Raw genomic sequence first — 13,487 nt, forward strand, 5'->3', positions numbered from 1 at the left:
TGGTAGCCTGTGGGCTCAGCCCGAGCCACAAGTCGGGCCGCAGGCCACTCGAGCTGTCGAGCTTTTTTGACACCCCTAATCAGTCTAAATATCAGAATCAGTGAAATATTTTCATATGCTACTAACTATAAAATTTAATTATCAGCACGTAACTGATATAGATCTATCTTCATTTTATTTAAAAAAAAAAAAAATCCCACCTTTGATCATTATCACAAGATTAAAACATAACATACAATTTTTAAAGAAAAATAAACATAATTACCCAATAAAACAATTGCTAGCACAATGAATGACCCATTCCTCCTCCACGAGCCACCCATGGCTTCTCCTTCTCTCCCCCTCTCTCTCTCTATGTATATAAACACTCTCTGTAAATGTGAGTGTGCTTATATGCTTACAGTGTATGTATTTGTGCACCGAAGAATCACAATTCATAGGAATGGCTTTTCTTCTTCTTTTTTTTTTTGATCGGTAAATGTGAATTATATTGATCAAAAATGATTTACAATTACACCGGGCATACCCGCACTAACATGTCCCATCAAGTCTACATACAACTACACCGGACATTCCTGAGCGAAACAAATAAAATACAAATAAGGGGTCACAACCAATATAGTTAATGACCCATGGCTAATGACTCATATTGAATCAAAATATTTGGATACAAAGAAAACATGATTTTGTATACGTGTGTTTTGATTCTTTGAACAATACTATCAATACATGGTTTGATATCTTCAAAAATCTTTCTATTCCTTGTCATCCAAATGTGGTACACGGTAGTAGTAAGTGCAATACGCTTTGTTTTGTTATGCCAAGATGTTCTCGGACTTTCCTTTTTGATCCATTTTAGTGCACTAGGCAATGTAGACGTAGACCTTCAAAGACCCACCCAAGCAATGACTTTCTCCCAAACTGTACAGCTAAATGGGCAGCCAAGGAATAAATGACCAGTCGTCTCATCCACATGTTCGCAGAAATAACATTTACGGTCAATCTGTAGGTAATTCAATCCGTCCTTTTTGAGCAATTTAGATTTGGCTGCCAAACGCAGGATAAAAACATGCTTTGGCGTCACGTGCATTCCAAACTGATTTAGCCCAGATCACATTTGTTCCCTTCGGCCTAAAAAACTCGTACGCAGCAAAAATATTGAATCTGTCATCACAAGTCAAGTTGGACAATTTATGAACAGCCGCCTGTTCATTGTGTTCAGCCCTCAAAATGAAATCTCTAATCACCAGCAATTTTTTAATAAGAGGCGAATCATCTTTCTTTGGCAAAACATTCCAAATACTTGCTCCATTAAGATAAAATTGATTGACCTAACGTATCCAAGGAGTGTCCTTTTGATGAATGTTCTAAAGTGTTTTTGCAAGTAGTGCTAAATTCCAGCTTTTCATGTCTCTAAAACCAAGGCCACCTTCATCTTTTGGTAGGCAAACATCCCTCCAAGCTACTAATGGCTTCTTGGATCCCCAAAGAAAATTACGACATAGACTAATTATCCTTGAGATGATTGTTGCCGGGATAGGAAAAATAGAAAACAAAAAACATTCAACACCTTGAAGCACCACCCTAATTTACTCCGTCTTTCCCGCATAAGACAAAGAGGAGCGAGTCCAAGCAACAATATAAGTTGCAATTTTATCTAAAAATGGGGCATGGCAACTAACTTTAAGCTTCACGGATACAAGTGGAATACCCAAATATCGGAATGGCATAGTACCCTTCGGGATATTAGTGAGTGCTTGAATTTCTTCAAGTTCTTACCCATGATTCCAGCTGCAAACAAGCTGGATTTTAAAGTGTTCATCCTCAAACCCAATGCATTTCCAAAGTTGGATAGACAATCCATTAAGATTTGCACCAACATGACATCTCCCTTTGTAAAGAGCATTAAATCATCTGAAAATGCTAGATGCGTAATCTTTAAATGGCCACATTTTGTGTGATAATTGAATTCATTATCATTGGAGACAGCCTTAATCATTCTCGAAAAATATTCAAGACATAAGATAAACAAGAAGGGTGAAAGAAGGTCACCTTGTCGGAGGCCTTTCCTTCCCTTAAAAAAGCCATGTAAGCTCTCATTCAAAGCAACGGAGTATGTTGGTGTAGTAATACATTCCATAACCCATTGGACAAATCTACTCAAAAAACGTAAACCCTCGAGAACTTCTTTAAGGAAATCCCAATTTACCGAATCATAAGCTTTCTTTAGACCAATCTTTAAAAGATATCTCGGAGCAACTCTCTTTCTATTATATTGTCTAATAAGTTCTTAGGCAAGATGGATATTCTCCATCATACTCCTACTTCAACAAAAGCGGCTTGTGCTTGATCAACAATGGTCTCCAAAATAGGCCTCAACCTAGATGCAAGGATCTTAGAGATCACCTTGTAGATTACATTGCAACAAGAGAGAGGTCTATAATCCCCGACATTTGGTGTATGATTAGACTTCGGCACCAAAGCAATGATCGTGTGATTGATTTGTTTGAGGAGAGATCTAGATAAGAAGAATTCTTTGATAGCCTCCACAACATCATCACCAACAATCCTCCAAGCTTTCTTGAAAAAATAAGATGCGTAACCATCCAGCCCTGGAGATTTATCATCTCCAATGCTAAAGAGTGCTTCCTTGATTTCTTGGCTAGAAATGTCCCAAGTAAGTGAGCTACCTTGTTCCAATGAAACCAAAGGCCCATTCCTCAAAATGTCCAGCTCAATGGGATGAACGAGGTAGCTTGTGCCAAGCAGATTGCAGTAAAATAGGATAAATTTCTGAGCAACCTTATTTTAAGAAGTGGTGTATGTCCCATCCTCCTTAAGTATGGTAGCAATAAAATTCCTCATTGTGTTCCTCTTCACCAACGAATGAAAAAATTTAGTACATTTATCACTTTTATTAAGGAAAACACACTTTGCTTGTTGATAGTAAAAGCTCCTTTCCGCTTCACATAACCCCATGGCTTTCTTCCTCAATTGTGCCATCGTGAGTTGATAATGCACATTAGCGGGCTGATCATGTAGCCTAAGTTGGGTAGCCTTTAACTCTCTTTTAGCATCATTTGCTCTAATAGAAATGTGTCCAAAGTGTTTGGCATTAAGCTCTTTCAATGCTCCTTTCAAGTTATGCAACTTCTTGCAAAGTATAAATTGTTTCGTTCCCACAACATCAAAATTCCAACATACTTGTACAAGTCCATGGAAAACCTCATGATTTGTCCACTTGTTAAAAAATTTAAACGGCTTCCTTGTGCTCTCCCCTCTTTCAAAAATAGATACAACACACGGAGAATGGTCGGAAAGGCATTCCGAAGGCAAATATTCCTCTAGGCCATAGATACCTTTTTGTCCCCAAACATCATTCACCATAGCTCTATCAGTTCTACTCCAAACCGAGTTATTAGTCCATGTGTAAAGACAACCAACGGACCTCATAACTGTAAGACCAACATGTTGGCAATAATTAGCAAAGTCCTTAATTTCATAAGGGATAACCTCCGCTCCATTGCTCTTCTCATCAAATTTAAGTACGTTGTTAAAATCTCCAAGAATCATCCAGTACAATGAAACATTAGTGCTAAAATCCATAATGTTACGCCAAAGTGGCCTCTAGCTAACAATTGTATGGAAAGCATAACAAAACTAACATGGAAGGTATAGGAAGTTACCTTACAAGTAGCAATACAATGGATGACTTGTGATGCAGTCTCCAACACTTCCAATTTGACTTTCGAAGGATTCCACAAAATCAATATCCGCCCTGCTTTATGAGTGAGAAAATTGTTCACTTGCATCAATCCGTTGAATTTATTCCGCATAACTCGGTTCAACTTTAGTTCCCCAAGTTTCGTCTCCAAAATACCCATAACATCTACATCATGTTGCTTCATGAAGTGACGAACCCCATTTTGTTTAAGGGGACGGTTCAAGCCCCTAATGTTCCAAGCTCCGATCTTCATGATGATGAAGCAAGGGATATACCCTTTTTCCTGTCTTTTATAGCTATAGTCTTTTTTTGCTCCTCAAGCTTCCCTTTTGGTTTATCATTGCTAGTAGCCTTAGTAATCGTGTCCTGCAAAATTAATGAACAATCGTCCCCATTTTAGCCACTTGATTTCCATCCTTTTCCATCATCGGGGCAAGAGTAATCTTGCCTTGAATGTGTCTATGGTGCATTCCTTTTTTCTTATTGATCACCTCAATAAATGGGATTTCATTATGATCTGCCTGGTGACTATGCTGATCTGTACCCTTGTCAACCCGCTTCTCTTGTGGTCGATTATCATACTGCCGACCAGCAAGATCACCCACATCAGCCTAAAGCATGCTGGTCCCAACAATCTGTCCAATCTAAAGCACATTATCACCTGCAATCTGCCCATTTTTATCAACCTGGTTTTTTTTTTTTTTTTTTTGGAATTGGCCTTAACAACCTAATTCTGTTTTCAAGCTTGGGTATTCAAGTAGCATGAAGCTGTCATGTGCCTAAACATCTTACATATTCTATAAAATTTAGGTTCGTGCACAAAGAGGATTTCTTGCTCCCTTAATTTGCCACTAGGAAGCCTTATCTTAACTACCCTCACAAGATCTATAGATGCATCAACTTCAACAAGAGCTCTAGAATAGGATAGTCTTCCTCTAGTGGTAGTAACCTTATTAGTAGAAATAGGCTTACCCACCTTAGATACAATTTTACCCAAAGCATGTGTGTTCCAGAACTCCAAAGGCAGACCTGGTAGGTTGATCCAAAAGGGCATAGTGCTCACTTCTTTTTCATCAAACTCAAAATACTGCAACATGACTTTAAGTATTAATGGTCTTCCAAAGACAAAATATGGACCTCCATGTAACACCGATAATCTTTCCACATCTGTCTCAAATTTAAAGACCAACCATCCACTAGAATGAACAAAATATTGATACTGGACCTTCTAAGAATCACACAATTGGAGTTAGGCGGCTTTCCCTGGGAATCTACCGGTAAAGTACCCAACGAGCCCAAATCCGCAAGCTGTCTCTACATTTTGAGCATCCATTTCACATAGGACCACTTCTTCCGATTGATTTTCAAAAGCTTGCAACTTAACATCATCAACAAATTTTTGATTATCCTCCAAAAGGTTCACCCAAGGTGTTTTCTCACCTTTTTGTCCATCATTCCCAGTATCATTAACAACTTGTTTTTTCTTCAATTCAACAGTTTGAGGTACGAAGTCAGACTCGTCGGATGTTGTATCCTCTTCCCCAAGTGTTAAAGATACACTTGGAGAGGCCACTTTGTATCATCCTTCGCATGGATCTTGCAAGAATTGATAGGCGTAGCAATACGGTGAAGTGGAGGAACAGCACAGCCTTGGTTAGAAGAAAAATTTTCTCCAGAATCCGGCTCACGATCAACCTGGGCTTGAGCAACATTTTTTTAAAAGACAGTCCACTATGGCTGGCCACATTGGGTTTTTTCTTAGCCATTCCAGCAGATAAAATGAACACAATAGGCCCAAACAAGTGGCAAGCCCACGTGCAGGGGAGAGAAAAAGTCCACGGTAATATTATAAATTATTACCCAAAAGGGAATGGACCCAACAACTACTTTAACCAACTGTCCAAACTGAAAAATGAGCAGAGCAGAGCGGACTGAACACAATTCAAATTCAAGATTTAAATTTGAATAAAATAGTAACTATACATACAATATACATACAGCCTTCAACCCATGGAGATGAATGTTCAACCCCACCGGCCACCGAAAGAACCAAAACCAACCGCTGGAAGAAGAATCAAGTACTAAAAAAAACTGAGTTTATACGTGAACTGAGGCTAACAGTAGCTTCCAAAGTTCTAATCGAAATGAGCTATAAGACCCAATCCAAGCAGTGCTCAAAGCTGAACACTGGAAGAAACCCAATACCAGCTGACCTGAAAACAATCGAACCAGAAATCTGCCTTTGCACTGACCCAAACTAAGCTGGAAGCACAGTTCGAAACAACAACTCAAACTAAAAACTGGAATACCTCAATAAGAAAAGCACACACAATGTTCGATTTTCACAGTATGAAAGCAAAATCAAACCAAAGACAAGAAAAACTCAGATTGTGAGAGCCAAGAGGCATCAAAGTGAGTGTTTCTCTCACTAGGATTGTGAGTTTCTCTCTCTAACCACTTGACTTTCCGAGGTGTTAGGTTTCTAATTCTCCAGGATTGGCTTTTCTTATTGAATGGAATTTGCGCTAGTTTATATACAGTGTGTTCCGGCATTTACAAATTGTGTAAATTGGTTCAATCTTGGGTTTGATTGGAGCTCCAATTAGAGACTATTGGGCCATGTTATTGCAGTTGACGTGGACCAATCATAAATTAGAGCTGGATTTTTCCACTCAATTGCAGCTTGTTGTGGGGATCATTCGGGGAGCGTCGATTAGATAGAAATCTAATAGTGCATTTAATTGCAAGTATGAAATTTGCATGAAAAGAAAATAAGTTGCCTAAAACTTATTTGTATGGAAATTATTAATTAAATGTGTTCGATTGATTTAGTTTTCGACTTAAAAAATATTATACTTATCCATTTTTTATTGACGGGTAGATGAGAGAAAGTGGATAGATAAGAGAGAGTAAGTGAATTACTTGGAAAGTAATAACCACCCTACTCTAAAGAAATTATTTTATTTGTTTTTGAGAAAAATATGGTCACGTGATTAAAAGTTGGAAAATATTTTTTATGGAAAAAATTATCAATCAAGCACTCCAATAGTAGGATTTTGGATAGAAAATGACATTTTCCATTAAAAATAAAATTAATCAGACACACTCTTATATTTTAAGCATGCACTTAAGTGGGCCTGAGGGCGTAGAGTTGGGCTTCCATTTCCAATTCTACTAACCCGGTCCCTTGTGCACACATTTATTTGGGAAAAATTAATAAATAAAGTGTTTGCCAAATACAATTTCATTTTTAGCAAACTTTTTTCAACATTTCAAAAATCAGGTGGTAATTCTGATTTTTAAAATTAAATAAATAATTAAAAATATTTTTTAATTAAATATATTAAAATCACAATTTTGGTCACAATTACATATTTACATGTCACAACTTATTAGTCATATATTTTACCCATCACATATTTCATCAATCACATATTTTATTGGTCACATATTACTTATTAGTCACAAATTAATCAATTTATTGGTCACAACACAATCATCCAAATATTGGTCACAAACCACTTCACCATCGTACACTACCGTACCCTAACCCCACTCCACTACCACCATTGCCGCCGTCAGTACATTACACCTCAAATCACCACCACACCATCACCCCCCGTGCCACCGCCACCACCTGCAGAATCACCACCTCACCGTCACATCAGTAGCACTCCGCAGTAGCTACAGACCTATCTGAAAATGTTACCACCACTATCATTCATCATTAACCACGCACTACCATGAAATAAACACATAACCTGTACCTACCTTCGCGCGGTGCCTCCACCACCACCATGTCACACCTCTCTATACACGTAGATCTGGAATTGATCGCAATCAAAGTTGTAGTAGCTACAGATCAGTGCTGTGTGATGCGTACAGATCTAGGCAACTCCATCTCTATACACATCGCTGCTACACAACATTGCGATGCACACATGCCTGCTACACAAAGCTCACCAAAGTTTCTTGCAGGCGGCACTGTGCCATCGTTGCTATGTGCAGCAGCCTGTGCACATCACTGCGCTATTGCAGCTGTGCAAAATGGCTTGTAGGTGACGTTACGCACGACGGTAGGGCTATGAGCGTCGCAGTGCTCTTTTGCCCGTTGAGCTCTCTTGGTGGCACAGTGGTCCTCCGTTGATGGTGAGATAGAGGAGATAAGTGAGAGGGATAGGGAAAAGAGAGGGATTAGGGTTTGAAATTGCAATTGTTGTGGGTAGATAGTATATGGGTTAGGAATATAATTAATTAATTTTATAATTATTATAAATTTAATTTTTGAAAAAAATAGTTTTATACCTTATGTTTGAATTTCAAAGTTTAATGGTAGGATTTTGTGTAATTTTCCCTTCTTTATGAAATTTGGAAGGCAATGGAGCGAATAGTTTCCGATTTTCATAGAACACATCATAAACGAGACAAGGACATGGTTAAAATCACTTCCTGAGTCGAGGATGGGGCAGGACAGGAACAACGATCTCCATTTCGATCCCAATCGACCCAACAGGACCTTGCATATTTGAGGATGAAAAATGGGATTCTGTCACCATACTTGTTTTGAGGTCATTTCTAGTTTCATATGTACACTAAAAAATCAAACTACTTACAAAAGCAATATGCAGCCTTTTATTCCATATAAAAAGTAATGTGTTATATTTTTTGTAACATGAGTAACATTGTATGTTATGTTTTTTATAATGCGTTACATATTGTTTTATAGTATTACACGTGTAACCCAGTGTGTTATATTTTTTATAATACACATTACATATTGTGTTAGTGTTACATGTGTTACACGATGTGTTATTTCTAGGGCTGGAGAAAACTATCGAACTGAACCCGAATCAAACCAAATCGAGCAGTTCTTCTCAAGTTAAATATTCGAATGGGTATCTGATTCGATAATCGACGGCTACGGTTCGATTCTCGGGTCTAGACCCAGAACCAAATAAGAACCGAATCTCTTTAGTTTTTTTTTAAATTTTTTAATATTGAATTAATAAATTTATTTTTTTAAACAAATTAGCAAATTAACTAAATAGGTAATTAATGCTCCAACTCCCAAGCCCATGCCTAGCTAGCTCGACCCAACCAAACCCAATTTTGAAATTCAATTTTTTGTTTTAATTTTTTGGTCCAATTATTTGTTTCATTTTTAATTTTTTAGCCCAACATCAAACCATTTTTATCCTTCCATGGCTTTATGTCTGTAACCCCAAATCAATTGAGAAATTGAAAACCTACTACACACCCCAAATAGAAGTCGCCGAGTTCGACCTTCCTTATTGAATAGCCCATCGAAGTCACGATCGCCGACCATGACCGCCAATCATTGACCATTTGAATGAGGTAGCATGTAAGCTTCCCTATATGTGATTTACTCCATTTGTATTTGGATTTTAGTTGAGAATGACTTCATGTTTGAGAATATATGTTAAGCAAAAACTGTAATCAATTACAGTCTTGAGAATGACTTCATGTTTGAGAATATATGCTTTGTTTTGTAAAGCAAAATTGTAATATATGTTAATCCTCAACTTCTTCGACAGTGTTTTGGAGAAACTTCATGAGAGACAATCCATAATTTAATTTGTGTTTTGAAGAAATCTGTGGCTATGCTTTGTTTTGTAAATTCAACTGGAGCATTCTTTGAAATATAAAGAAATTATAGTTTGTGGCTGTACCGTGCCTTCCTTTTCTTAACAAATTTGTAGGCTGACTTTATTGTTTGATGATTTTCTTCCACATTGTCTATATAGAATTTAATCAAGTTGCTAGTTGAGGTGATACTAGTTTTGGATGCTCAAATGGGAGACAAAAAATAGCCTAACAAGAGGTCAGAAATATGGAATCATTTTACTAAGATACTTGATGGAGAAAGAGAAAAATGTAATTATGAAAGCATATGAAACTTGGAAGAAACATTGTGAAATGGAACTTCTCTAACATTGTGAAATGGAAGAAAAATGTAATTAAGGCTGATACTAATAATGAAACTTCTAGCATATGAAAGCATTTAAAAACTAGTTATGCATATAAGAACACTACGGTTGATGAAAACCAAGCATTACTCACTTGTGAAAACAATGATGGTGGTATTATGGCTATGGTGTTTAATGAAGAAATGTGTAGAAAAACATTGGTTAAGTTGATTATTATTGATGAATTGGCTTTTCCTTTGTGGAAGGTGTGGGTTTAAGGAATTTGTGCACCAACTTTGCCCCTATATTTGAGGTTCCTTCTCGAAGAACGTTTGCTAGAGATGTACATCTCTACCATGAAACAAAGGAATCATTGAGGACTAAATTTATTAAGGCTAGGCAAAGGATTTCTTTAACCACTGATAGTTAGACATCAATTATATGGTAGTCACAGCACACTTTATTGATAGAAGTTGGAAACTGCATAAGAAGATATTGAATTTTTCTATTGTTCCAAATCATAGAGGGAAGACAATTGGGAAGCTTCTTGAAAATTGTCTGCTTGATTGGGGAGTAGAACGTATGGGTGCCGTTATTGTAGACTATGCAAACACAAATGATGCAGCGATCGTTTATGTGAAAAACAAGTTGAAGAATTGAAAACCTGATAATACTATGATTATAGGTGGCTCTTATTTGCTGTACGCTGTTCAGAGCACATAGTCAATTTGATTGTTAAAGAATGGTTGGAAGAGAGTAATCCATCTATAGAAAGTATTCGCAATGCCGTAAAATATTTTCAATCATCTCATTCCCGATTGATGGAATTTAAGTGTTGTATTGAAAGAGAAAAGATTGCATGCAAAAAACTTGCTATTTTAGATGTTCCTACTAGATGGAATTCAACATTCTTAATGTTGGATAATGCATTGAATTTTGAAAATGCATTTGACAGAATGGAAGAAGATGATAGATTTTATTGTAAATATTTTGATGAGAATGAAGGTGGAAAAGAAAAGAAGGGGCCACGTACAAGTTATGATTGAGAGAAAGCCATAAAATTTGCCAAGTTTCTGAGAACCTTCTATGATGTTTCATTGAAATTTAATGCTTCATTGAGTGTTACTTCCAATATGTACTTCCATGAAGTTTGTAAAATTGAGCAAGTTTTGAAGAAAATGGGTGACAAGCAAGATTATTTGCCAAGTAGCATAGCAAATAGCATGAAGATTAAGTTTGACAAGTATTGGGGTAATGTTAATAAAATGAACAAGATTTTTATTGTAGCAGTTGTGCTTGATCCTAGGTATAAGTTGGAGTTTGTTGTACATTGTATTGGTATCTTGTATGACTCTGTTAAAGTTGAAGCCACAAAAAATGAGGCCACGAAATTATTGTATGCTTTGTATAATCAATACAAGGGGTGTCATCGTTCAAACAATAGAGCAAGTGGAAGTGGTGGCGATGAATCTAATGATGGATCACTTTATTGGAGGGTCAGATGATTATAATTTTGATCTTGGGTACAAGAAAATGAAAACTAGCAAAATGGATTTTTCTAGAAAAGATGAGGTACAACGATGTCTAACGGAACCCACTGAAGATGCTACTAATGAAAAGTTTAACATTTTAACTTGGTGGAAGATCAACAATTCAAGATTCGAATTTTTATCTGAGGTCAAGGGATGTTCTTGTCATGCTTGTATCTACAATTGTTTCTGAATCAGCATTTAGCACTGAGGGGCACATTATTGATCCATTTAGGAGTTCTTTAACTCCTAAAACAGTCGAGGCCTTGATTTGTACACAAAATTGGCTAAGGGAAGAATCTAGACTTTTGAGAGTTTCCGAAGATAAAGTTTGTATTGGAGAGACAGAGTCCTATGAGAGTATTAAGATAGGTAATAAAATATATATATTATATTTTCCAATATCAAATCTTATTAGTTGAACACTTTTTAGTTTATTTATGTTTTTTAATTGTGCTTTTTGAATTTTTTTTTGTAGAGTTTCTTAGTATGGCAAGTCAAGTAATTGATGTTTAAATCAAATAGTTGCTAAGTATTAGTAATACTTAAAAATATTTTATCTCTATGACTTCTAATTTATATTTCATTTTTTTATGTAGACTTGAAGTTGAAGCAATGGAATTATTGATATGGATCATCGTTATTTTAGTATTAGTATCTACTTTTTGATATTTTTATGCATTGGTAAATTAATCGTATTGGACAACTTGTTATTTAAATATTTTTGAATTGGACTACGTTAATTTGTAAAAGTTATGATTGAAGGTGTCATTAGTTGTATTTATGTAGTGTTGTATATGTTAAAAAATTTAATTATCGTACTGAACCGTGCTCAAAAGGTTCCATAATTATATTTGGACCCGACGGGTTCACTAACTAACTACCCGAAAATTTTCAGTTCGGTTTGATTCTAAGGAGAACCGAACCGAACCGGACCAGACCATATTCAGCCCTAGTTATTTCACTGTCCCTATCAATCCTTCGCCACCATCAACCAACGACCATTTCATTCACAATCAGTCGACTCAAATCCATCTTACTTTCGGCATCAGTGTCGTCTCTGTCGGTTTCTACCATTACCACTACCATCGACGTTGATATGCACATACACCACCATCAAGCCTACCACAGCCAACAACTACAACATCATCCCATCTGCCACCTACACAAAAGTCGTCATCACCCCATCTCACCACCATAAAAAACCACCTCAACACCATCACTAACACTCGCCATGACCACCACAACAAATTTTCCTTTTTTTAATCCGAAAATTCCATTATTTATGTCATCTGATCTCACCACCACCACCAATATTGAAGCCATCAACATAAAAAATATTAAGATCTAAAATTTTCACCAAAGGGGAAGATTTGGTTCGGATCTAAAATTCCAAATATGGTGACGAAAGAGGTTATTGTGATAGAAAATGTCGACGGGGTCACGAGTGTGTGATGGAGTAGAAGTGACATAGCCGATGACAATCGCAGTTGTTGGTTGGTATGTTAGAGGAAGACGATTGTGATGAAGGAGATCGTGGAAGACCATCTATGATGGGATGACAAATTTGGTATAAAATGCTCTCAAATGGTATGGCAAATATGGTATGATGAATAGTGTTACACTATCATTTACACCAAATTTGAAGTTTTTCAATTAATAGTTTTAATTTATTTATAATTGTTTATATTTAAGATTTATTTTTAAATTCTAATCAAGTAATAGTAATAATTATTTTTCAATTCAATGTAATTTTTTTAATTGTGGTATTTTGTTTAATCTTTTTTAATTTATTACTAAATGCAATATTTTAGTTCATTATACCAAATTTGGTGTAATCATTGGAGATGTTACACCAAATTCAATCCAATTACATCAAATTTGGTATAGACCATTGAAGTCCAATGATCTAAGAGACGGAACATGGACTAATTAGGGTTGGAGCGGTGATTCATTAACCCCATGATATTGTTATTGCCACTTGTTAAAGATGCATATTCGCATCTCTCAAGTGATTCAAAAGTGAGTTATATTAAATATTTAACAATGAATTTAGGCCAAATTTGACGATTACTAAAAATATCAAATATGCATTGCGTAGCATAAAGTAAAAAATATTACAAATCCTTATTTGACTAAAGATAATTATACTCATATCACGATTTTTAATTGCTCTACTACATTATAAATACATACCAATTAAAATAGTTTTTAATAGATACACCACAATTATTTTACAAATATAACCTTAACCTAATTTAGAGAGTGAAATTAGTGATGGCAACGGGGCAGGTTCAGGGTGGGGTA

The 13,487-nt window shown here is 36.1% G+C and overlaps 1 protein-coding gene across 1 annotated transcript in view; it reads right to left on the reverse strand.

Annotated features, from left to right (window-relative positions):
* The window catches only part of LOC111368907, a 4,089-nt gene extending 112 nt beyond the window's left edge, over window positions 1-3,977 (reverse strand). Inside the window, exons 1-7 of the mRNA XM_022990416.1 lie at window positions 3,687-3,977; window positions 2,933-3,627; window positions 2,320-2,755; window positions 1,736-2,236; window positions 1,098-1,331; window positions 899-1,003; window positions 237-371 (exon numbers count right to left, since the gene is read on the reverse strand). Of these exons, the coding sequence (XP_022846184.1) occupies window positions 237-371; window positions 899-1,003; window positions 1,098-1,331; window positions 1,736-2,236; window positions 2,320-2,755; window positions 2,933-3,627; window positions 3,687-3,977 (2,397 nt within the window). The remainder of the gene's footprint in view (window positions 1-236; window positions 372-898; window positions 1,004-1,097; window positions 1,332-1,735; window positions 2,237-2,319; window positions 2,756-2,932; window positions 3,628-3,686) is intronic.
* Window positions 3,978-13,487: the final 9,510 nt, after the last annotated feature.

Source organism: Olea europaea, chromosome 19 (genome assembly GCF_002742605.1).
Source record: "Olea europaea var. sylvestris chromosome 19, O_europaea_v1, whole genome shotgun sequence".
Taxonomy (NCBI): Eukaryota; Viridiplantae; Streptophyta; class Magnoliopsida; order Lamiales; family Oleaceae; genus Olea; species Olea europaea.